This window comes from Eublepharis macularius, chromosome 1, assembly GCF_028583425.1.
Source record: "Eublepharis macularius isolate TG4126 chromosome 1, MPM_Emac_v1.0, whole genome shotgun sequence".
Taxonomy (NCBI): Eukaryota; Metazoa; Chordata; class Lepidosauria; order Squamata; family Eublepharidae; genus Eublepharis; species Eublepharis macularius.
Window position 1 is genome coordinate 186,745,258 of NC_072790.1, and position 26,815 is coordinate 186,772,072.

Below are 26,815 nucleotides of genomic sequence, written 5' to 3' on the forward strand. Positions count from 1 at the left end.
AACCCCCTAATTTAATCTCCCAAAGGAATTCCAAAACCTCAGGCAAAGAGGAAGAGAAAGGGTCCAAATTCCGGCTGCGGCACCACCCAGAAAAGCGTTCCCATTTGAACGCATAGGACTGTCTCGTGGAAAGGCGTCTAGCATTCAACAAAACATGAGCTACAGCTTCAGAAAACCCCGATTGTGAATTATCAGCCACGCCGTCAGTTTGAGTCGTTGAATGTCGTGATGCAAAACCCCGTGCCAGGACAGAAGGTCTGGAACGAGTGGCAATCTGATCGACTGCGACTGCAATCGAAGGAGAGTGTGAAACCAAGGTTGTCTCGGCCAAAAAGGGGCTATCAGTATGACCGTCGCCCCCTCCCCTTGGATTTTGCTCAGAACCCTGGCCAACAGGGGGAATGGGGGAAATGCATAACACAGAGGACCCGACCACTCGACTTGAAATGCATCCCCATCGGACCCGGGACCTAGACCCCCCCTGGAGCAATAGCGATGGGCCTTGCGATTGTCCAGTGTGGCAAAGAGGTCCAGTTCCGGGAAACCCCACATCGAGAAGATCGGAACGAGGTACTTGTCCCGAAGAGACCATTCGTGAACATCCCGGTGTAGTCTGCTCAGCTGATCTGCTTGGAGATTCTCCACCCCCGGGATGTGTACCGCTCTCAGCCAAACCGAGTTCTGTATGGCCCAAGTCCACAGCTTCATCGCCTCGGTACAAAGGGTCGCCGATGCCGTGCCACCCTGTTTGTTGACATAAAACATTGCAGTCGTGTTGTCCGTCAACACTTGCACTGATTTGTTGCGCACGGTATCTGAAAAGGAGATCAGTGCATTTGAAATAGCCCTAAGCTCAAGGAGATTAATATGTTCCGAGCGTTCGGCCTGAGACCATGTGCCGTGAGCAAAAGCACCCTCACAGTGAGCTCCCCAACCCAACAGGGAAGCATCAGTGGTTATGGACAAGTGAGTTTGACGATAGCCAAACTCCACACCCTTAAATAGATTCGCATCTGCCAACCACCATTCTAACGAGGCCACCACCCGTCGAGGGACTGATAAACGCTTGTTCTGGGAATCAGAGTTGGGAGAAAAACTGGCATTAAACCACATTTGTAATGGCCGCATGAACAGCCTGGCAAACGGAACCACAGCCGTAGTAGAGGCCAAACAACCCAAGAGAGTCTGGATAAAATGAGCTGATTGAAAACGGCAGCGCTGCAGCCGAAGGACCATGCCCTTAATCCTGGCCGCCCTGTCTGAGGGCAGGAAGCCAGCATTCTTGATCCCATCCAAGACTACTCCTATAAATTGTACAGACCGTACTGGGGTCAATTTTGACTTTTTCTGATTAACGAAAAGACCCAACCTAAGACATAAATCCAAAGTCAGGGACACTTGGGTAAACACGTCATCAGCAGAACTTCCAACCAGGAGCCAATCATCCAGGTACGGGAAGATTCGACAGCCCTGTAACCTCAGATGGGCCACCACCACAGCTATACACTTCGTAAAGACCCTAGGAGCAGTAGCTAAACCAAAGGGTAAAACCCGGTACTGGTAAATTTTACCATCATAAGTAAAACGTAAATACTTCTTATGTTCAGGAAAAATGGAGATATGGAAATAAGCGTCCTTCAAATCAAGGACAGCAAACCAGGAGTGTCTAGGTAAAAGGGTCAGAACCATTTGCAAAGTGACCATTTTAAACTTTCGAATTTCTATAAGTTTATTAAGGGCCCGTAGGTCTAAAATGGGTCGAAGACCACCATCTTTCTTTTCCACCAGAAACAGGTTAGAGTAAAAACCGAAGGGGGCAGGATCACAGGGCACCTCTTCAATTGCACCCTTCTGAATCAGGGTGGCCAATTCAGTTAAGATCTCCGTATGAGGAGGTCCGGAAGAAAAGACAGGGAGACTCAGGTAAGGTAAACTCACAAACTCAATTTTATAACCATACTGAACAATATCAGAAACCCAAACATCGGAACCGATGGACAGCCACTCCCTCCAGTAAGCATGTAGCCTGAACCCAAACATAGGTTCAGGTCCCTGTAATTGTCAGAATTGCTTCTGGGCGTGGGGGGCGTCCTTAGCCTGTTGATGCTGAGAACCAGGCTTGGGACGGTGACCTTGTCTGCGCCTGGAAAAGGATTGTTGAGGGCTCTGGTAACTCCTCTGAGACTGATACGAATACCCCTGATAAGGCTGGTACCGATATGATCTGCCCCGCTGAGAAGATCTGAAGTAAGGTCTGGCGGGATGCTGAGGAGCCTGGTGCAGAACACCATAGGACCGTGCTGTGAGACGATCCGTTCTCTTTTTCGACAGGTATTCATCTGTCTTCTCAGAAAAAAGGAGTGTCCCTTCAAAAGGTAAGTCCTCTACTTTGTTCCTCGTCTCAGGCGGGAGAGCAGTCGTGCGGAGCCACGCAAATCGCCGCAAAACCACTGCAGAGAGCAAGGAACGTGCAGACGTATCGGACAAACTCCTGCTCGTATTAATCTGGTGCCTCGAGAGGCGGGTGGCCTCCTCCTGGATGACACGCAGGAGGGTCCGCTGGTCTTCAGGGAGTTTGGGAAGGAAAGCAGCCACTTTCTTCCACAGGAAGAGCTGGTAAGCCGACATCATAGCCGCATAGTTAGCCACTTTGATGGCAAAAGCAGCAGAGGTGTACAATTTCCTCCCTAGAGTATCAATCTTTCTACTGTCCTTGTCAGTAGGAGCCGACATGGAACCTTGTTTGCCCCTTGCCTGCATCTCCTCAGTGACTAAGGAGGAAGGAGGTGGATGGACAGCCAAGAACGGATGGTTTTCGTCCTTTGTACGATAAAGGCCTTCCACTTTTCGGTTAGTGGCGGGGATAGAAGCAGGCTTAGCATTGAGCTTCTTCCACAACTCAACAAAACCATCGATCAGCGGAAAGGCTACGGAAGGAGTGGAACCCGAGTAGATATGCTGGTAGATCTTATCAGTAAATTTCGACTCCGTAGAGGTCGTTTCCAAATCCAGTGCTTTAGCCATTCGCTGAAGCAATTCATTATAGGCTCTGAAGTCGTCCGTCGGCGAAGGTTCTTCCGCTGGGCCAAGTTCAGCATCAGGCGAATCCGAAGGAGGGGACTCATAACCCCTTGGTCGGTTCCGATGGTAATCAACCTCAGAAAGGTGCGGTGTTCCATGCGAGTCGCCATAGGATCGGATCCGAAAGGAAGGAGACATCGAGTCCCCTCGAAAAGAGCGGTCCGATCGGAGCGGACTATCCCCCCTGTAGTATGAGGCCGCCCGGCCCTCACTGCTGTATCGCTCCCTCGAACGGCTCCGAGTCGGGTACGGGCTGTATCTACGGCCCGATCCACTTCGATAACTCCGACCCGATCTGATGGACCCGGATTCATGGGAGGTCGATCGCGGGCGTCCCGTAGGGGTCGGGGGTTTCTCTACCGGAACCGGGTCCTCTTGGGAAGAGGTCAAGACAGGAACCGGGTCGGGATCCTTGCGCCTCTTTTCCGGTGGGTCGGAACCGAGCGCACCCGAAGGGGCCGGTAGCGGAGAGGAAAGTAACTGCTCCAGAACCGCCTTGTCCCTTTTGGAAGAATGTTTTCTCTTCTTCTTCTTCTGCTTGTCAGAGTCGGACGGAGCGGATGGTTCTCCCGTTGTCTCCGAAGCGACTGCACCCTGAGACGGTGGAGGCGTCGGTCGTGACACCGAAGGCGTCCGGCTCCGAGACGCAGCTCGATCCAAGGCGGGTGCAGCAGATGAAGTCGAGGGCGGTCGGCTCCGAGGGAGCTTCGGAACCGATGGTGCTGGTTCCGACGCGCTCCGAACCGAGGAGGACGAGCGATCTCTCGGTCTCGACTCCGAATGACTCGGGGAAGGTAAGGCGCGAGGGGTCCTCGAGCTCACGGTTTCGGCCGGCCGAGGAGTGGATCCGGGCGCAGCAGATGGAGGTGCCTTCGCCGGAGGGTCCACAACAGACATGGCACGTTGCCACAGCGAGGCGTGCAAACGGTCCGCCCTCTCCGCCCTGGCCTTCGAAGTAAAGGCACGGCAATGTTTACAGGCCTGGGTATTATGGGTTTCCCCGAGGCAATAAAGGCAATTAGAATGGCCGTCTGACCTGGTCATCTTTCGATTACAGGAGACGCATCGTTTGAACAAAGCAGTATCCGACATCGCGAACGAGTAGAAGAGCTAAAAACCTCATCTATCGGCGGCGAAAAGGAAACTGAGGGTATGTGTGGGGCGCTCCGCCTTCTATAGTCCATTTAGGCGGGAAAATGGCCGCGCATGCGCGGTGGAAGGCGAGAGCGCCCCCTGGTGGCTTTGAGCTATAAAAATCTCCGGTATCGGCAGGCCTGCGCGTGCGCAGTCCCATGTGGGACTGCACAGGAAGACCGTGGATGAATAAATAGAGTTATCTGAGATTAGGAAATAAACCAGCAAATTTGGTTATAAACAGTTGCCAAGACCAACAACATTAAATATGATTCTTTGGCTGCAATCTGTTCATACTTAAGCTCCCTAAATCCCATCGGAGACAGTGGTATATAAGCAATTTATTGTGTACAGAACTGCAGCGTGCAATCACTAGTATATTTGCTAACACTGTTCGCTACCATTTAAAACAAGTCTTGGCAAAGGATGCCATGTGGCTATTAAAATAAAACCATGTTGCAAATGAAATTGCAGAATACCCATTACTTGAGAAAGAGCTGCAAACCGTCACAGTCTATGCTACCTTTGCATATGCATCTTGATTTTTGATATTTTGATATTTTTAACTTACATTATTTATAGTCTGCCTTTCTCACTGAGACTAAAAGCAGATTACACTGTGTAAGTCAATATGATCAACAGCTGGGACATTCAATAAACAATACCGTAAGAGTAGTGGAAGAGATTGCTCTCAAATCAGAGTTAACTTATGGCAACCCCTGGTAGGATTTTCATGGCAACAGAGGTGGTTTGCCATTGCCTGCCTCTGCAGACCTGGTCTTTGCTGGAGGACTCCCATCCAATTACTAATCAAGGCTGACCTTGCTTAGTTTCCAAGATCTGATGAGATCAGGCTCACCTGGGCTATCCAGGTGAGAGTATGCAAACAGAAATTTGCAGACACAACTAGAAATCTAATACAGAGCTGAGACACTTCTGAAACAGAAAATAAGCAATTAAATATGACGTATTAAATAATGCAGAAACTACCCAGTAGGATCATACTTATAGAAACAGACAGGACAAAGTATTATAGTCTATGGTGCTATCCCTTTACCAATGCATCTATCTGAACCATCTCCTTATATACAGCCCTCCTATCTGTGTAAAAAAGCCCTCCTGAATAATTCAGTTGTGCAGAATTTGCAAAGAAAGGAAGGAGAGTGGGAACCCTCCTACCCTCATCCGACAGGTCATTCCATAAGGTGAGGGCCACAACAGAGAATAGATCCAGAGGAGTTAGCCGTGTTAGTCTGTAGTGGCAAAATCAAAAAGAGTCCAGTAGCACCTTTAAGACTAACCAATTTTATTGTAGCATAAGCTTTCGAGAATCACAGTTCTCTTTGTCAGACGCATGGAGGGCAAAAAGAAACTGGTCAGATATAGAGGAGGAGAGGGGATGGCGGAGTAGATGCAAACAGCTCCTTCTGTTATTACTGTAGATAATGACTGGAGCCATTGACATGGAATAGCAATCCTACATGCATTTAAAAAAATCACAGATAGTGGCCATCATGACAACACACAGCAGTGAGTTCCAAGGGCTAATTCTCCATTGAAACAATGTCCATATATTAGTTTTGAACCACCCCCTGTTGCATATGAGCCAGGTGGGCTGAGGTTGGCAGTACTGTGGGCAGGAGGGGAAGGGGGAGCATATGTAAATTTGACTCTGTCAAGCTGGGACTGAATAGGGACTATGAATGGTTATCTCATTATCAAAAGTAACTGATTTCCTTTACAGAAGCAAACTGATCTCCATATCAGAAGGAGCTGTTTGCATCTACTCCGCCCTCCCCTCTCCTCCTCTATATCTAACCAGTTTCTTCTTGCCCTCCATGCATCTGACGAAGAGAACTGTGATTCTCAAAAGCTTATGCTGCAATAAAATTGGTTAGTCTTAAAGGTGCTACTGGACAACAGAGAATATGCAGTATGGGCAGTTACTGATTTTGTCCATTTGTGGAGTGGCACCTGTGGAGGGCCGTGTTCAGATGAGCAAAGCTGCCACAATGGAGGAAGGTTGAAATTGAAAAACAAATTTTGTAATATACAAAAGAAAGTTTATTATTTGGACAGAAACAGTCTCATGCAGTTGCAACAGGTAGGACTACCAGCTCCTGCTGCCCCATTTACAGTGCCACCATCTTTGCCAGCCTGGATCACACAGTGCTGGGGGACAGCTCCCATTCTCCTGCCTACAGCACTGCCACCTCCTCCTGACCAGCTTCTGCAGCAGTGGCTCCTGCTCCCCCTTCCCCTCCTGCCCACAGTACTGCCACCTCAGCCCACCTGGCTCATATGCAACAGGGGGTGGTAGCACATGCTCCCCCCACACCTTCTTCCTCCTCCTACCTGCCTGCATGGCCACCACTTGCTCCACTGGCTCACGTGGCAGTGGAGGGGTGGTAGCAGCTCTCCCTCCCTCTGCCCACTTGCAGTGCTGCTGTTCTTGCCTGCCTAGCTCACGCAGTGGTGTCTCTCACCTTTCCTCCCACACTCACCCACCCACTCTTGTAATGGTGACTGAGATCTCACAACACTGCATTGTTAAATCTCAGTCTTTTCACAAAAACCGTTACATTTTCTTTTTGTGTTTTTCTGCAAAACTGTAGGGGTGGGGAGCATAAAACTGGGTCTATAGAAAAATACCCACATTCTGGCCACATTCTCTGGGCTTTCTAAGCTGCATGGGGTCCAGGTTCAGAATCAGATATATGATGAGTATGTTTAGGATTGCACTATAAATGTCTGGTACCTGTTAGAGACTGATTGCAAGGACTACACCTAGGAGCCAAGATGGAACTTGAATTTGGAGACTTGAGTTCAAGTTTGCAAAGAAGTTTACTGCAAATACATCATCCTGAGCTCATTGCAGAAAGTGCAAGATAACCATGTGATGGATATTAACTGAATATCCTGAATATGCCACTTCCAAAAGTTAGAATTTGTGCTTTTATCGTGAATATATTTCCTAATAAAATATACAAGAGAAAGATGGAAAAGGTGCAGGAATATGATGTCTTGGGATGCTAATGTCCCAAGGTGCAGGAATATGATGTCTTGGGATGCTAATGTCCCAAGGAAGCTCTTCAGCTGTCCCCCAGTATTGACACTGTTTTCTTTCTCTGATCCACACAACGTTATTCCTGTATGTACCATCCCTGTTTTACACATGGAGATACTGAGCATGCCAATGGTTTATAAGAAACAAAACACTTTCATGAACCTTCCCCCATGGTTCAATAGTTCTGGAAGAAGTCTAACAATAAACAAAAAAGTGGCTGTGTGTCTCATGTTATTGTAATGAAACAAGGGGTCAAAAATCATGCATGTATTCTTTGGCATGCGGTTGAGTCTATGGCTCTGTCACTGAAAGTTTATTTTCGCTGGCTGCTTATAAAAGTGACTACAGGTGGCGAGGACCAATTGGCTTGGATCAGCATTTCTATGGCATTCCCCCTCCCTCACCCAAAAGGGAAAAGAAAAAGTGATCTGCGAAACTAGGAAAAATACATAGGCCTTGCTATAAGTAGCCAAATAAAAAAAAGATGGAAGGTTTTTTTAGTATTCTACTGTAAGTACAGAAGAAAGCTAGCGCTTGCATTTTAAAATGCTTTCATCCAAGCAAGAAAGATCTTTGTGCGTAAACATCCTTCCATGTGCATTGCGGGACACTCATCCAGCACAGTGATGCTTACGTGAGCCTTGTTTTCTACACTGTGCCAGCGCTGTATGAGCATACAGAGATGCCGTATACCAGGCCATGTCACTGACACCCCCCTCCCGTTAAGTACTGTCTACTCTGACAAGCAGAGGCTTGTTACATCAAAAAATTTTAACTAGAGATTCTAAGGACTCAACATGGGATTTCTTCCTGCAAAATTTGATTCTGTACTACTTACAGGGTTATCCTAAGCAGGTCTAACTCAGAATCCTATTCAAGTCTATTAAATGGAACTTACCACCAGGTGCATGTCCTTAGAATTACACAGCCAGCCCCAAATCCTAACACAGCCTTATTGAACTGGTTCTGAAATGCTTGGATGAAATTCTAGATGTAAAGAAGTGTATTAAGGCTGTGTTAGGATCTGTTATGCAGTGCACCTGGATTGTGGTCTGTAAATCTAAGCCTTAGTATGTGTATAGAATAATCATAATTTGTATTAACATAAGATGCATTGTATTATTTTTTAAAAACCTGCTATGGAAAAATGGTAAACAGATTAATGACAGGGAAAAAAGCTTGGATGAACGGATTTATCTATCAAGCTGAACACATTTTTTTAGTTATATAAAACACAAGAGGTTTCAACAAGACATATTAATTCCATTTTTTTAAGTGCAAGCATTCACCTGTGCTATTTAAGTAGTTCAGAATAATGTTTTCTTTGGGCAGTCACTAGTCACTTGTTCCAAGTAGAATCGTGTTCCCAAAAAATGTCTTTCCACACAGAAAAACTGTCTTCCAAACAGTCTTTCCCAGATTGTGTTTTTCTAGGACACAACACAGTGTCCTATGTATGGGATGCCCTCCCAGCCAGTTCTATGGAAGACACCTGCTCTTCTTCATATACTTCTACGCCAGCAGGTAAAACAGGAAAACCAGATCAAATAGACTCTGTTGATCCCTGTCCAAAACAACACATCCTGGAGCCAAGGCAATGATCCATCAAGGAAAAAAAAGCAGGTCCCTTCAAAGACTTAGAGGAGGGGCTGGATCCAGAAAGAAACCAGGCAGAAGGGTTTTGGCTCCATTGTACAGCATCTTGGTGGCATCTGGATATGATTTTAGAAATCCCCACATTTAAAGCAAGTTTTCTGCACCTTGGATTATTCATTGAGAAGCCTGTAAGCACTTGCTTCTTACAATCATAGCAAAAGATGAGGGCCACTTCACACACAGCAGTTTTCTTACAGGGGTATAGAGGAGGGAAAATGTGCATACCTGAACTCTGGATGTCTAACTGGGAGCTGCAGAAACCACACAGTAACATGGTGAAAGAGAGGCTTGTACAAATTTTACACTTGATAGCATATACTTTCCCCCTAAACCCATGTTTTAAAAAGACATGTGTGAAGCAGCCTTGTCTGTAAAGCATTTAAGCTGCTCAAGTCCTCAAAATATTGGTACAATCCACAAGGAACATTCTTCTTCACAAGTCTTGTCACAATGAATGTACGATTGTGCTCTTCTGCAGCTCCTATTGAGACTGAATTTGTGTGACAGAATTTTTCATTTTACGTGTTACATTCAGACACCACAATGAGCTGTCAAACCAGTTTGTCTTACAACTCCTGGTTATGTAACAGGCCATAATTTGTTAGTCTGCTGCTTGCCCCTTTTCCAGCAGAATCCCTAGTGCCTCCTTGTTCTCAGTTAAAAGATTCAATAGCCGCTTCATTTAATTCTTGAACTTTAACCTCAGAAACAAAATAAGCCTCTCTCTCTCTTTCAAACATACACACGTCCAAATCTCTCTAGCTGTTCATCAGCCACCTTCTGCCTCCCCTTTTTGTTCAGGCTTCTCAATGCATCCCTCTAAAATCAACTCACACAAGCAGATTTTCTACAGCCCCGATTCTCTCAATGGTCCTTTTGGTTGCCTTTTAAAATTCCCCTCTGGTTGGGTTGAAGCCTTAAAAGTACATTTCTGCTGTAATCGTTACCAGGGTGGAGGCACCGTCAGAAGGAAGGCATCTCCTTAGGAAGTATCATCCATAGGTGAATGGAACTAGAGCAATTTTTATGGTCTATGTTGCCCCTGTGGGAGGCTAAGAGGAGGGGGCACTATTGAGCAAACTGGGATGTCTACATTCAAGCATCATCACAAAACCTAGTTCAAGGAAAGTAGAAATGATGATACAGAATTCCAATTTAGCACCCAACAGTAACCCACAGCCTACTTTCAGACAACATATTAAACTGGAGTTTAATCAAACTATGGTTTCATATAATATGGTATGTCATAACATCAGAATTCAACCAGTATACAGCCCAGGCAAGCCTGATCTTAGAAGTTAAGCAGGGTCTGTCTTGGTCAATAACTGGATGGGAGACCTCCAAAGAACAGAAGGGTTTCTATGCAGAGGCAGGCAATGGCAAGCCACCTCCATTAGTCTCTTGCCTTGAAAACTCCTGCAGGGATTGCTATACCCACCAGCATTGCCATAAGTCAGCTATGACTTGATGGCACTTTCCACTACCACTGTATTGTCTCTTTGCTTCTCAGCCCAAATGAGCTCTAAATACAGATTTTTAGATGCTGCCTGGTGAGAGCTCATTCCTTAACAATGATCCCTAAGGGAGGCCCATAATTAATTTCCAAATTAATTAGCTTGTGACTTATGCTTTCCAGCAGAAGCCCAACACAAAAAGCTAAGTTAGGTTGCTTTCAGTTAAAATGGCTGTACACTGCCCCTTGAAGGCATCAGCAGCAAATCCACCAAATGCTTAAAGAGTTCTTTGGCTGCTCAAAGCCTCCACAACCACTTATCATATTTCCGGCTTGGCTCAGCTCACAGGATGAGCTCTCTTATGCATTTTAAATGTTCTTCCTTTAAATCTTACCCAAGAGTATCCTGTTCTTCCTGATGCCATTTTTAACTTCATCATCAATCAAACTTGTAAGCTCTTGACACATCGAGTCAATGGTTTCAATATGTTCTGGGCAATCGTTCGAGATCTTATATCTGTCAAACCACACAGTGGACAAGGATCCTCTCATAGGTGTGTATGGCCTGGAAGAAAGGTTGATGAAAACTGCATGAGAACAAAGGCAAAACACAACTACCAAGCAATCTTGTAAGGCCTTTCCGCACACTAAAGTTTTACCAGAGAAGGCTGTGTCATTGAAATACTGATGTAGTTAAGTCTCATATTACATATTACAGCGTATATATCCTTATTTTGATGCCCACGTCTCCCTCGAGCAGAAGGAAATTTTAAGAGCAAGAGGGGCATAACTGAGTCACACAACTGAACTCTGCCCTTGCAACTTACTGGCCCAAAGTCTGTTGTCACAGGCACTTTTCTCCTGCTAAGTTCATGTTCAGTATCAGAACCTACTAAGCTACAGGATAGGGTATGGTTCAGACTTCCTAGTAAGTTTTCCATTTTAGGGAAGCTGCTGTTTTACTGTTACCCAAATGGCTGGTAAAATCTTCCGTAGTGTTAAAGAGTAGTAGATAGCAGTGGACTTGGATCTTGGCTTCAGTTGCTATTTCAGCTGCGAATTAACTAAGTGTGTTGATTGTCCTCAATTTACCATTTTATAACATGTGACTAATGATCTGTCTCACAGCTACTCTGAGAGAGGACATGACTGCAATGTACATAAAAGTAGTAAGGAAATACTTTTTCTTAAAAAAAAAAGATCCTTTCAGTTTATCTGGGCTGTGCCTAAAACATCTTAACTTTCACTGAATCATAGTAAAATAAACTTTAAAACTCTGGTACTTTCCTGCTTTCCCATTATTCCTAGATCAAATTGGAAAGCAGCCCTGTTTAGCCAGTCATCTCTGGTGCTTTGAGAGATCCACAATTATTAAAACATTATAATTTAATGTGAAATTCCCACAAGTTCATTCTAGTTGCTGGCACCTAAGCCACCTATCTGTCTTTCCTTCAAATATGTAATATTCCAGTATCTATAACTTCATCTGATTATTGACATTTATCCCGATGATGTTCATGGTAACAAATAAGATACCACTTAATGAAACTGCTTCCTTATAATGAAAATCAGTTAGTAGATAGATTACAAGTATGTTCTCCCAGGTCAGTTTTGTTCTGCTTTTCCGTTCTCAAACTTTTCCATTCGAATTCATCACCAACAGAATTTTGAATGCAATGGACAGTGAGTTAGATGCACTTCTACATCCATCTTTTCTACATCCAACTAATAACCCTATGAGATCTCCACAGCCGCCCTCCCCAGCCATAGTAACAATGATCCTTAGCATGCATACAGTATGTTGTACTTTAGACTATACAAAGCCCTTTATATACATTAGCTCATTTATCCTTACAACAGCAGGGTAACGTAGGCTCATATTACTGACATGCATCTTACCATTCATGGCACTTTCAGTACAGTACTTTCCCACTTTCTCCTACTGAACCTCCTGAAATTTTGTTCTTGGGAACCCTCAGGTATAGCTTAGGGGCAAAGTCTTTGTAGGAAGGGAGAACTGGCAAAAGTGTGCCATTCTGTTGGAGAAACTGCATGGGGATTCCAATGTGGCATGGGGTATGGTGGTAGTTGTGGTCTGAGAATTAGTAGCCTACTTAGTACTATCTAGAAAATTCATTGCAAAGATTTGAATGGGAACTTCCAGATTCGAGGAAGTTTTTTTTAGCTCCTACCCAAAAAAGCTGTGTTATATTTAGAACAGCACATCATGAAGATGGTCACCATCATCTACAGTTGCTTCCACACCCTCCTCAGTGGTTGCCAAGAAACTCACCATCAGCCATCTTCACAGTCTGGGGTGAAGAAAATACCGGGAGACTTTTTAGCATCCCATGGGAAATCAGATTATGCACACTGGTCTTTAATGTGCATTTTTTCTTGACAAGTGTGCTTAGGATTTCAGGTCTGGGCTAAGAGTCAAGGGAGACTGGGTTCCCCATGCTCTGCAGTTGCCCATCACCTTCCCTATCATACTTATTGCTATGATCAACTTAGTAATATCCTGTGGCATCATTTAGGATGCCAAATGTGCCATTTGCTCTATGTTGAAGACTAAAGAGATTCAAGTCCTGTATACATTGTCTGTTTACAGCAAGATTTATTTCTCCAGACTAAATTAGCAGGTATGTATGCTCATGGACTGACACAACAAAGGAATTCACACCCTTCAGTTTGCAAGATCTGAGCAAGGCTGTTAATGATAGGACATTCTGGAAGTTGTTAATTCATAGGGTCACCAAAAGTTGGAAGCAACCTGACAGCACATAACATACACATTCACATGGATGACCACACATACCGTATCTTGTCAGAGTAGATCATACTGATCTTGATGGACCAAGGGTCTGATTCAGCATAAGCAGCTCCATCTTGCAGGCGCAATTCCCCATGGGATAAGCTGTTTGTGCAAATGGCCACCACAGTATTTGGGTGGATTGTAAGCACACCAATGCAATCTTCCATAAAAGGACGGCCTAAACTTTTGACAGAATAATTAAAATCATCCCAAAATGCAAGGAAGCCATTTGCAAAACTTTGTTTTCCACAGACTGTCAGCTCAAATAGCCTCATCTGTGGGTGGCTGCATGCATGCATCTCTGAAGTAGACCAAAAAGTCAAACTACAGCAATGGCAGCAGTTCTATGTGTTTAAATGAGGAACTTTGCTAATCAAAAAAGAAAGCACAGTAGAGGATCCATTTTTCACCACACAAAGGATACAGAGATGAGGGTATCCTTTTGTACACTCACCATATATTCTTCCCTCCCAGACCCTATCCACACAAGCATTCTTCACCGAGCCTATGTCCTTTCCAGCACTGAAGGTCAGCTGAGAAGCAGCTCTGGGGAGATAAGCCGTGCATGACAGGGTGCCGGTGGGATGGGGTTCCTGCACTCCACTGCAGCAGTTTTCTTTTACTGTAAAAATAGATCTTAAGATCTAGTCTTAACTTTGTGTGATTTGAGTAATTGCTCTGATACCCATAAGAAGCTGCAGTACTCATAAAGTCTATCTTATTCATTTCAACTGAAGCCTACAAATATGGATATTCCTCTTCAAGTCTCTACCTGCTGTTGCTGCCATTAAAACAAATGGCTTTTAAAAAAGATCACTATTTATGCATCAGAAATGCAACAGCGTTAGTTCAGACAAATGTGTTTAGGATCAAGGTGCCACACCATCAAAACACAAGATCTTGGGGCAGAGGAGGAATGTGTAATCCAGTCTTTTAAAGAGGAAGGTCTGAATCCAACCACAGTCTGAGGACAATCAGTCTAGTTTAGCAACAAAAAAATAACACTTGTCAGGTAAGGGACAAAACAGTCTGAATCTGAAACGTAATTTTAATAGGTAATTAGGGTGTCAGACAGTACAGAGTAACTTTAAAGAGTGCACTTTTTTAAAATAGCTGACAGATTCTTTCTTGTAAGATTGCATGCACTGAATCTGAGTAGATGTGGCTATAGTATGGATGCCATTACTTCTGTAAGAGAACAAAGAGATTTGTTTTCTTTCCCTGACATCCAGCTTTGTGTCGATTAATCCGCTGGTACTATTTCCTGATGTCTCTTGGCCTCTATCCCATTGGCAACAGAAGCATTCTCCATCAGCACAAATATAAGCATATTCAACTACAACTCTGATGAACAGCTTAATGTACGTGTAGACTTTAGGGGGGAAACTCATAATTTCTAAAAATGTTAGCTCAGCTTCTTCTGAAAGCCATTCAGCCATCGCTGAGCCTTTTTTTCAAGAGTGCTTGATTTTAATGAGTTAACCTTTTTGGCTCTGCCTTGCCTTCTGGAGGTTTTGCCCACTGAAGATAGATGGAGGGGCTTAATTACTTTGCTGTACCCGGGCCTAGAGCTTTACAAATGGATCTCAGCTTCCAGGTTTATATTCAAACCAAAAATCACCTCCAAAGCCAAACAATATTTTTAAAGCCCTCCTTTGTTTTTGCTTTGCTTCTAAACCTTTAGGAAGCTTAAAATTTCAAAAATGAGGTTTTCCACTTCAATATGTCAATGAAGATGTTTTTCCATGCTATATTTACATCAGGATTCAAAGGCCAGTACTGAATGGCTTACAAAACACCTCGGCATCCCAGCAATTCACGACTATAAGCAATTTCTATTTTCTATAAAAGCCAATTCATTCATCAATGAACATCAACTGTTTCATTCAGGCTTGTACATCTGATGACTGACAATTGAATGTGTGAAAGAACATGGAAGTGTGACATGTGATGTTGGTCCTCCACTCTCGCATGCGAATCACGACTTGATGTTGCCCGAATATGCATGCAGGAACCAAGCCCCAAGAAGAGAGGCTAAGAATTCACTCTTGCCTACTGTGATTATGTTGATGCAGGAACTAGAAACAATTCATTTCTAGATAAGGGGAGAAACTGCAAGATGCAGTTCTAAAACCTATAGTAAATTCTTGAAATCCCTGATAGTTTCAGGCAGTAGTCCTTGTTTCCAATCACATGTTTTGACTGGGCCTGATGTGTTCAATGGTCTCTTTTCAGCTGTGAGCTGTAAGAGAGCTAGGCATGAGAAATGGCTGCTACCTCTAAACTAAGGGGATGTTCCTAACCCACAATGTCCTTGAAGCTCAAGCATATCCAAATAGATGAATTGTATGTCCAAACCAAGAAAATCACTAAGCCAGCTTTAATTCTCAGACGAGATTAGTATCAGAGAAAGATGTTTTGAATAAATGAGGGTTATCAAGTTCAGTATGGATGCTGAAAGGCCTGTTCATAATGATGAGGAAATAGGTCTGGCTCACAACTCGTACTGCTCCAACTTCAAGGGGCTACAGAGAATCTCTCCAGCACATTACAGCCAGGCAGTAGTGGCACACATGGGGAGAATGCCTTCCACGAAGCTCCACATACTGCTTCGTCCTTTCACATGCTGCACAGGCTCCTAGAGGCTGTGGAGAGTCTCTGCAGCCTGTTGTACCTAGGAGGCAGTAACACCAATGGGAAGGATGTGCACGCCCCCCTTCCCAACCAATCCACAGCAGACCACAGACAAACAATGCAGCCTGCCTTGAATCTGGACTTGGGGAGGCTGCTTGGGTGGTGAATTGACTCTAGGAGGGTGGGAAGAGGCAGCACAGCCTTGAAGTTAATTCCAGCCACACCCCACATATCACCAGCAACGTTTTCTGCTAAAACGTTAAAAAACAAAATTCTCCAAAGCCTAACAAGATTGCAGGAACAACACAAAAATATTTTCTGAGTAGCATGTGTTTCCTGCAACCTTTATTTCTTCATTCTTTGACAACAACCAAGATTGAAAAATGCTACTATGTCATCTTACCCAACACCTTAAATTTAAACAGGCTCCCAAGTTCTACCACACCACTAAAATAGAATATAAAAGCCTACATTTAAGTGCACATTGAACAAGCCAGAGAAAACTAGACTACAGTTTATCACAGCTGGAGAACAGCCATAATATCAGAGGCATCTGTAATGGAGACACCCACTGAATTTGTTATCATATTCTTATTCCAAAACCAGGCTTGCAAACTCTTTAAATGTGCCTACAAAAATACCTGCAGCTAACCAAAAGCAAAGAGATAGATGATATGGGAGAGAACTAGTATCCCATTTCATCTCATTTTACACTGTCTGCATAAAGAGAATCCTTGATTCGCTTTTATTCACCCATATAAATCTTTATCATATATGGGTCGAAGTTGGTGTATGAAAATATGAACCCTGAATCTAAGGAGTTAATAATATATTTGCTGGACAGTCTGGGTGGGCACTTGGCATTGTACATCCCCTAACACAATTTTACTGATCTACCTCAGCTATGATCAACAAGGCTCCTGCCAATATATTTAAATGGTGCCAAATTGACTGGCGATTTTGCACTGTAGCCAAACAAGAGACCTGTTCTGAGAAGTAAGCCACTGCAAGCTCAAAAATAGTTTGTACTATCCTACAAAGCCATTTTTAGGGCTCCACAAATATTTACTTAAATGTAAAAGGGGTAAAATGAGTAACAAAATGCGTAACAAAAGCATCCAGGTTATTTGATGATTGCTGGAAGAATGCATTCAGAGTATCAATTTATTCAAAGCTTGATTTTTGGATTTACAATGGGAAGAACTGTGAGAAGGAAATGCTACATAAAGCAAAGATTCTTTGACCTAGATTTTTTAAAGAGAAACTTTAAAAGGTAGGGTATACTTATTTCAAAAAGTTGAGACTACATAATTTTAACTTGGCCACATTCATTGCTGCAATGCCAATTTAAACTATCACTTTCTATTTAGGAAGAAAACGATGGGAGAAAATGGGCAGTATTCTGTTCAGATTTAGACATTCAAAGGAGAACAAATGTTTAAAGTCACACTAGTAGCAGCTAAAATAGTATTTAAAGTTGCAATGATACAGACTGAAAGGATGGAGAAAAAAACACCATTTACTTTCAAACCACTTGGGCAGATGACAGTATTTTTAAAGTCCCACCTTAACTAACAGCATGTTTAAAGTTGTATTTAACAATGGAAAGCTGATATGACTATTTTTACGAAGTAGCAGTAGAAAAGAGCAAGAGTCTAGTGGCACCTATAAGATTAACATTTGATAGCTACAGCTCACTTCTTCAGATACAGCTAGAGTGTAAGACCATCTGTCCTTATATCTTAGAGAGTGGAGTGATTGTGGAAGCTGAATGCTACCAGCTGGTGAATGACAATGGCAGGCCTGATTGAATAGGTGGGGTATGCAGAGGGGGAGTGGGTGAGGAGAAATCAGCATTGGTAATGACAGGAAGCCAGTGTCAAGCAGAGGAATTTCAAAGGGAGATTAGAGAGACTGCTGAATCGCAATTGATAACGAAGCTCAAGACAATGCATCCACCTGGACTGAATCGAGACACTGACTTCCTGTCTCATTACCAATGCTAATTTCTCCACATCCACTACCCCACTCTCCAAGAGACAGAGTTCAGGCAGTCTGCTATAGACAAACACAGCTACCCATTTACCCATGGCTACCCATTTACCCACGGCTACCTATTTACATAGTAGGTATTCAATGACTCATTCAAATACAAACCTTTATTTCCATCAATAGATTAACTAATCTGTGCAAAATATTTATTTGACCACAACTACACTCCAAAGTACTATGCAGATATTTGAAAATGCACCTCTATTCTATAAACAGAAAGTCCTAGTTAACATTCTGCCACCTTTAGGGCTATTGAGCCCAATGGTGTGACACCAGATTTACTAGTACTATTTTGGCTACTTTGTTAGGCTATTGGCCCAGAATGGGCAGCTGATATTCTTCATTGGGAGTTGACTGCCATAAGATGGTCTTCAGAACATAATCTTGTTCAGGGCCTCATTAGTGACTGGAGAAGGTAACCCCTCCCAGCTGAAGAAAGAGGGTAGATGTGACAACTCGTGGAAAAAACAACTGTTTTGGTATTTAGACAATTCAAAGACAGAAACAAAAAAACAGAGCTGAAGATTAACCCCTGCAGGGTTTAGGGTCTCTCTGTAGATCTGATGATCCCTTGGCTGCTTTGGAGTGTGTACTCTATGGCATTATACCCTGCAGAGGTCCCTCCCGAAACCCCACCAGCTTTAGTCTCCACCCCCAAATTCTCTCATCCCAACCTAGAGATAGCAACCCTACCGCCCTCCATTTCCCCATTTTTCCCCCCTGGCCGATCACATCTCTATGTGGCCCCCATGTCCTCAATGATTATTTCTAGACACTGTTCCAATGACTGAGAGAACACTGATCTGTGACAAAATTTAATAATATTAGTCTTGTTTACCAATTATAAATAGGCCCTCGTAGAGACAACAAAATCTTCTCCTACTCTACCACTATCCCTAGCAAGTCCAGTACCCATGGCACATCAGCATTCCCATAGGCTCAGGGATGAAACAACTGAGTGGCCATTTTACCTTTCAGGGCAGGACATTTGAAAGTTTGCTAAAAAATAAAGATGCACTTCAAGAACCTGAAGACCTTAAAGTAGGCAGGAGAGTATGGAACCTTGCTCTTGACGAAGATACCTTCTGGGTTCAGCTGCAGATTCAACATCCTATTTCGTCAACAATCACTATATGGTGCACTGTTGTCAGACATTCCTTACCTTATTGCATAGATAAAATCCACTGTATTTGACAGTCTAAACATATTATCACTTACAAGTTTGGAAGAAAGGTGAATTATTTGAATAAAAAACAAGAAGAATTTTGTTACCAATTCATGCATCTGCAAATCTCTTGGATCCAAGAGTCAAAGGTAATAATGTCAATGATGATAGCATTCCTGCTGCATTTGACTGGATTAGCCAACAAGAAACACTCTTGGGATTTTATGTTAGAAAGGTTCTCTCTAATGTTGCAGAATACAGGACACTGTCAAGAGTTTAGTCTTGGACTCTGCCAAACCCATTCCTTCTCTAACATGGTGGCAAGGAACGTGCACAACGCAGACTCTGACTCCTCTTACTTCACACCTGCTTCAGATTCCTCATCTTCTACACTAGGTGAAAGAAAGTGATTCATATTTGGAAGCAATCATACCAAATCAAGAAAAAAAGGAGCATGTGAAAGAGTAAAGAAGTTTGTTTCAAGTCAGGCAAATCTCAGGTTTTCCAAAGAGCTGCATGAAGATAAAAATGAAGGCTCAGTACCAGAAATTTTGGAAACTGATTCTGATTAGAGACTTTTATTTTTTGTACGTACATAAAATGCTATATAATGTGTATTCTGATAGTACACTAATGTTATAAAACTACTTATCAAAAATGCTACTAGTTTTATTGTGTGTGACCCTTTTTCTGACCAAATAATATATTTTATGTTGTGGTTTCTGTTTAACTCTTTCCCCCTTGCTTTTCAGATAGCAAAAATTATGTGCTAATGTGTAGCACAGGGATGTATCCGTTTGCAGTTCTTTCTGAAGTATTGTGTATATTTACGATTTTGCTTGTAGAAAACTAAGATCTGTAATTTTCAAATTCCATAAATATGTCAACTATTGCAATCTTATATGCTAAGTAAGTTATAAATGATACATTTTATGTAGTTAAAGCAGTAACATTAGTTTAGGTTTTATCGCACAGTAAGTATTGCATATGCTTCAATTTCCCCCAAAATTTCTATTTGGCCTCGAAAGTTCTAGAAATTTTATATCTCTAGAATCACACAGCAGTATTATTATCACAAGCTGAACACTAACTATAATCCATGGAGATAGATCAGGATAGGTAGCCATATTAGTCTGTCTATAACAGTAGAAAAGTGCAAGAATCCAAACTAACAAAATTTGTGGTAGGGTATGAGCTTTCATGAGCCACAGCTTTCTTCTTCAGATACAGCTAGAATGTGAGTGAGATGGACTCACATTCTAGCAGTATCAGAAGAAGTGAGCTGTGACTCACGAAAGCTCATACCCTACCACAAATTGTGTTAGTCTTATAGGTGCTACTGGATTCTTGCTCTTTTCTACTAAGTGAAAAAGTAAGTACTAGAGCTGCTGTAGTGTAGTGGTTAGGCTGAGATGTAGCACTTTGCTGATTTGAATCTCACTACTGCCAAGAAACCAGGTGACCTTGGGTAAACCACTCCTCTCAGCCCCAGCTCCCCAGTTGCATTGTAGGGATACACTAACTTTGTTTACTGCTCTGAGAAGGCACTAATCTTTCCAGAAGAGCAGTATACAAATGGATTGTTGTTGTTGTTGCTGCTGCTGCTATACAACCCAAGTACATGTCAGTTTGCTCACAGCTCCATGTAGAGCAGCAGTGGCTTTAGCTCCCTGCACTTCTCATCACTTAACCACAGCCAAGAGATCAGGAAATATTATGTCTGCACCAAGCTTTTGTTGGCCATTTGCGTTGTTCACAGACCATTGGTACTGGTGCAGAAAGTTTTCTAATATACCAATATAGATGTTGTCAGGCACCTAGCCCAAACCTGAGCTAAGAGGTTGGAATTAATATCCCACTAGAGAACATTCAAACCGTTACATCATCCTGCAATGCTGATGCAGCCTCAGTATGCCAACAACACTGCTAGCAATGGAGCGTTTTTGCATAGGTGAAAAAAATACCATGGAACTTGTCAGTAGCAAAATGAAATTACATGGAGGATAAGGCAAGAAGCAGAGCTGGATGGGACCCAATGAGATCATGTTGTATTTGCCAAAATTTAGATACCTGGGACGCAGATGAAACAGAATTTTTTGGATGAAAACTTGAGACATTCTTTACTCTTATACTCTAAAGGATGCATACATTTTTTTCATTCTGCTTCCAAAACAATAAACAGGCATTTTTAGAGACTGCAGGACAGCCCTCCTGGATTCCCATTACCTTTGCCCAGTTAGTCCAGGGATCAGTGATTGACCTGTGCTTTCTTGGAAATGGTGATCATAGAATCATAGGGTTGGAAGGTATATCCAGGGCCATCTAGTCCAACCCCCTGCACAATGCAGGAAATTCAGTGACCCCTATTCTATGCCCAGAAGATGGCAAAACACTGTCAGGATCCTAGCCAAACTGGCCTGGAGGAAATTGCTTCCTGACCCCAAAGTGGCAATTGGCATTACCCTGGGCAAGTACGAAAGGGCCACAAGAACTAAGCACTGATGTATCCCTTCCTAACCTCCCTCTCACGATCTGCCTAGATTCACAGAATTAGCATTGCTGTCAGATAGCCATCTAGCCTCTGTTTAAAACCTCCAAAAAAGGAGAGCCCACCACCTCCCAAGAAAACCTGTTCCACTGAGGGACCATTCTAACTGTCAGGAAGTTCTTCCTAATGTTTAGCCACAAACTCTTTTGATTTAATTTCAAGCCGTTGGTTGTGGTCTGACCTTCTGGGTCAGCAGAAAACAACTCCACATCAGCCTCTATATGACAGCCCTTCAAGTACTTGAAGATGGTTATCATTATCACCTCTCAGTCATCTCCTCTCTAAGCTAAACATACTGTGCTCCTTCAACCTTTCCTCATAGGACTTGGTCTCCAGACCCCTCACCATCTTGGTTGCCCTCCTCTGGACATGTTCCAGCTTGTCTATTATCCTTCTGAAATTGTGGTGCCCAAAACTAAACACAATACTCTAGATGAGGTCTAACCAGAGCAGAGTGATACCATTACTTCATATGATCTGGATAGGGCTGTGCTATTCGGGTTTCGCTTCGGGTAAAGATACCCGAAGCGGACCCGATTTGGCAAGCTTCAGTATTCCTGAAGCGGGGCCAGCATGCTGGCCCCGCTTCGGAATACCAAAGCAAAGCTTTCTGAAGCATCCGGAAATGCTTCAGAAAGCTTCGGGGCTTGTTTAACGGGCCCCACCGCTGCTTGCAAGCAGCAGCGGGGGCCTTTAAACATCAACCCCCCCCACATCTCCCCCACCTACCTTGCGGTGGCTCCGGGCTGGCTCTTCTGCTGCCACCGCGCCGCCGCCCAAGCCTGTGGGCTGGGGCGGAAGGCCGGAGCCCTTTCTGCCCCTCAAATGGCTGCGGCGTACTAGCAGCGCGGCGGCCATTTGAGGGGCAGGAAAGGCCGGACGAGGTGGAGAAAGCCGTTCCTGCCCTTCAAATGGCTGGCACGCCGCTGGTGCGCCACAGCCATTTGAAGGGCAGGAAGGGCCAGAGGAGGAGGCTCCAGCCTTACCCACCACCCCTCAGGCACAGGCGGCGGTGCGGCGGTGGCAGAGGAGCCAGCTGGCTCCAGGCTGCGCTGCCTTGTGCTGCTGCTGCTGCCGCCGCTGCAGTGGCCCGCCGCCGAGCTGATGACCCTCCCGCTGCCAGGTAAGTGGGTGGGGGTGGAGGGGTCTCCCCAGGGTTGGGTGGGGGGTGGAGGGGTCTCTCCAGGGGGGTGGGGGTAGAGGGGTTGCCCCAGGGAGGGTGGGTGGTGGTGGTAGGGAGTTCCCTCCCTCACTTCAGTCTGCTCCAAATCTTCATGGAGCATACTGAAGCGATTCCCGAACCCCAAATCCAAAGCATCTTGCCGCTTTGGATTTGGGGGTATTCTAAATGGGTTTCCCGCTTTGGGTAAACCCGAAGCAGAAATACTGAATCTCTCCACCCGTGCACAGCCCTAGATCTGGACACTATGCTTCTGTTGATACAGCCCAAAATCACATTTGCTACTACATCACACAGCTGACTCATGTTCAGTGTATGGTCTATTAAGATCTCTAGATCCTTTTTGCACATACTACAGCCAAGACTAGTCTTCCTCATTCTATAATTACGCATTTTATTTTTCCTGCTTAAATGCAGAACTTTACATTTATCCCTGTCGAAATTCATTTTATCTGTTTTAGCCCAGTTCTCAAGCCTGTAAAGATCATCCTGTATTCTGACTCTGTCTTCTACCGTATTTGCTACCCTTCCCAATTTAGTATCATCTACAAATTTAATAAACATTCCCTCTATTCCTTCATCCCAATCATTTATAGAAATGTTGAACATACTTGTACATGACTGCCCTTACATGTTAGCAACAGGTGGCCTGCATCAGAAAATTCTGTATGTCCTAATTCTTTCCATAATGGGCAGACCGGGTAGGGGGGTCAGTATTGAATGGGACCTCCCCATGCCAACAGATACAGGGTATTGGACGCTTTCAACATATTGGGTTAAATTTTCAAGGCACACTTTGGCCTTCTTCATAACATACTGTTGAGGCAGTTAGGGAAGCATGTCACCGATATACATGGTTTTCAGGTTCTTAAGAAAAACACTGCATACATAAAGGATTCCCTACTGATGGTCACTTAAGCTGTACCACTCTGGCTAGAGTTTGTACTGAAATTGGATAGAGTTTGTATTTTTGACATGCCCATGCCCACTTTTACAAAGCTATAGACATTAACTTTGTAGCCAGAAGTTCAATTCTTCAAATATTTAATGTTGTGCATCAGCCTTATAATCAGCTAAAAATGCAGTGCCATCTAACCATTATCTTCAATAAATACCTTGATGTGTTTTTTAAAGATAATATTTCAAAGGCATCTGTATAACATTTAATATTTCTACTATTTTATTCACTTTGCCCTGGACTAAGACTCCTGTTGCAGTCTACAGCCTTTTTAGGTCCAGGATACAGATATAAATTTACTCTGCCGCACAGGCCAACTTTTAATTATTTTTACCACATTTGTCTTTGGTCGTCTCCACTTTTTGAGTCTGATTTTACTTTTTATCTTTTCCCTTCATTTAAAAACTCTTAACTTTAAAAAGACATTATGTATTTACTTACATCATTAATAGCCTGTTTTACTTCCACAGAACTCAAAGTGGCATGTGTTTCCTGGCAGTCTACTGTGCAGGCTCTGACAAGATTCAGACCTGCTTGGCTTCAGAATGGCTGCAGTACCTGGTGCCTTACAACTCAAAAGGAAGGTACTATCCCGCCTTAGTGAGGAGTACCCCAGGGCATACAGTCCACCAGAAGAAGGACGGTCACTTAAATAATTCTAGATTTGTTTTTCAAAGCTATCATGCCCAGAGAATAAAGGCCTGATTCCTATGCAGTGCAAACAGAGCTGCGATGGCAACCTCCTGCAGCAGCCAATAACACACACAATTTTTCCGCCACCTATAATGATATTGAGTTAGTTAGTTGGATAAGATTTCTACTTCTCAAAACATCTGAGTCCTTAATAAGAGATCCTAGTACATCTCTGAGACTTCCCTTCTCCATCAGTGCACTGTCAATCACAAGCAGTGCGAACACTTGAAGAACTGCTTTATTGCTTTCTAAATTGGCCTACATTTTTTTACATACATGCATCTTCACAGTGCCACTTGGAAACTATAATAGGCACATTGTAAAGGTTACAATTTTTAAAAATCCCCATTTACAAACCATCTCAAGTTAATTTCAGCAATGAGACAGTTTTATTCATACCAAGAAAGTGGCTGAAGTAATCAGGTCTGGAGCATGCACAATGAATACTCTTGTCACAAAAATATGGATTAGAGCACATTATACTTTGTGATACACATGTATTCCAGTGAACTCTGTATGAACTTTACTGTAGTTTTTTTCTACTATGTTGTATAACTACACAGATGCTCGTTCACCTTTGACAGCCTATTAAAAATAGCGGACAGTATCAGATAAATGTTCTCTAATTGTTAGAATGGACCGAAGATGTTCTGCTCACTTAATTTTTCCTATCATCTTTACTGATTAACTTATCTTGCAGCTGGAAATAGTGCCACTTTTTGGCTAGGTAGAATGTCACATAATTGAAAATATGAATAATGAATTACATCTCAAACCAATCATAGTTTATCTAAGTTATCTCATGAAAAAGATCTTAGATTTATGCATAAGATAACATAAAGGTGCTAACTGAGATAGCAGATCAGAGTTTGGGCTGAAAGAAATCTTATGAACCTCTAGGAGAGAAAGTTACCTTTGTAATGTGTGCTATGTGAACTTTAATGCATTTCATAGTAAATTTGATTGATTTAAACCTGAGTTCGATCCTGGAGGAAGCCGGGTTCAACCAGCCAGCTCAAGGTTGACTCAGCCTTCCATCCTTCCGAGGTCGGTAAAATGAGTACCCAGTTTCCTGGGGGTAAAGTGTAGATGACTGGGGAAGGCTATGGCAAACCACCCCGTAAAAAAGTCTGCCAAGAAAACGTCTCGTTGCGACGTCCTCCCATGGGTCAGTAATGACTTGGTGTTTGCACAAACCTTAACCTTTCACCTAAACTTAGATTTAATTGAGAAATGGCTTAATTCTTGTTGCCTTTATCTGTTCTATTTTTGTAGGTTTTATCTTAATAAGCATTTATCTTTTTGATATCTTGCTTTATTAAAAAGACTAGAGTTTATTTTAATAAAAATATAATTAAACTCTAAAGATTTTATAATTAAACTCTGTGTCTTGATGGGGTGAGTATTGCAAGAACCCTACAAATTATTTTGTACCGGCAAACAGTTTTTCTTAAAGGAGTGAAAGCTGTTTTCAGGTCTCACTTCAAGGCTGGAAGCTGCTCAGGATTTAAGATAAAATCTTTAGTCTGAGCAGTTAGAAGCCTTAATGAGATGTGGATAAGCAGTCACTCTCTGCAAAAGTTGCACAAAAGCTCAAAATGTATCTTGCTTTGAACAGTAAATGGCATAATAAATTTACAGCAAGGGGAACTGAATAAAAATGCACATTAGTATTGCAAATATTTATATTATTAGCACATTGTACTCAGAGCTTCCTGGCACTGCTACTTACCATGGTTCTTCATAATCTTAAAAATCAAAGATCTATACGAGAGAGCCAGTTTGGTGCAGTAGTTAAGCGTGGAGAACCATGTTTAATTACCCACTTCTTTGCTTGAAGCCAGCTGGGTCACTTTGAGTCAGTCACAGCTCTCTCAGAGCTCTCTCAGCCCCATCCACCTCACAGGGTGATTGTCGTGAGGATAATACACTTTATAAACCACTCTGAGAGTGACATTAAGTTGTCCTAAAGTGCGGTATATAAATCAATTGTTATTATTATCAATTCAAGACTAACATGAAAACACACTGATGAGTACCTGATAGGAGCTGTTGGATAAATGACTTTTATATGCTGGAACGACAAATCTTGATTCAAAACTTGATTGATCCAGGCTCTTACTCCTTGGCCAGTATCACCTGAGTAATACAGAAAGATAAAGTCTGCATTAGATTAGATACAATAAAAAAACAGGCCTATCCATTATAATGTAAATATCATCTAATTTCTCTAAGAGAAAGTCCAGGCTGGATTGTGGCATTTCCTTCTGGTGCAAGGCCCCCTGCAACACTAGAACCACTGGTGCCAAAGAAAATGCTGCCATCCGCAGAAAAGTTCTGTAGAATCCAGTACTAACAGCACAACCAGAGTTGTTAATA

The 26,815-nt window shown here is 43.1% G+C and overlaps 1 protein-coding gene across 1 annotated transcript in view; it reads right to left on the reverse strand.

The window, feature by feature from the left end:
• The window catches only part of LYPLAL1 (lysophospholipase like 1), a 38,915-nt gene that overhangs the window by 8,675 nt on the left and 3,425 nt on the right, over positions 1-26,815 (reverse strand). The window contains exons 2-3 of the mRNA XM_054998007.1: positions 26,476-26,575; positions 10,787-10,956 (exon numbers count right to left, since the gene is read on the reverse strand). Of these exons, the coding sequence (XP_054853982.1) occupies positions 10,787-10,956; positions 26,476-26,575 (270 nt within the window). The remainder of the gene's footprint in view (positions 1-10,786; positions 10,957-26,475; positions 26,576-26,815) is intronic.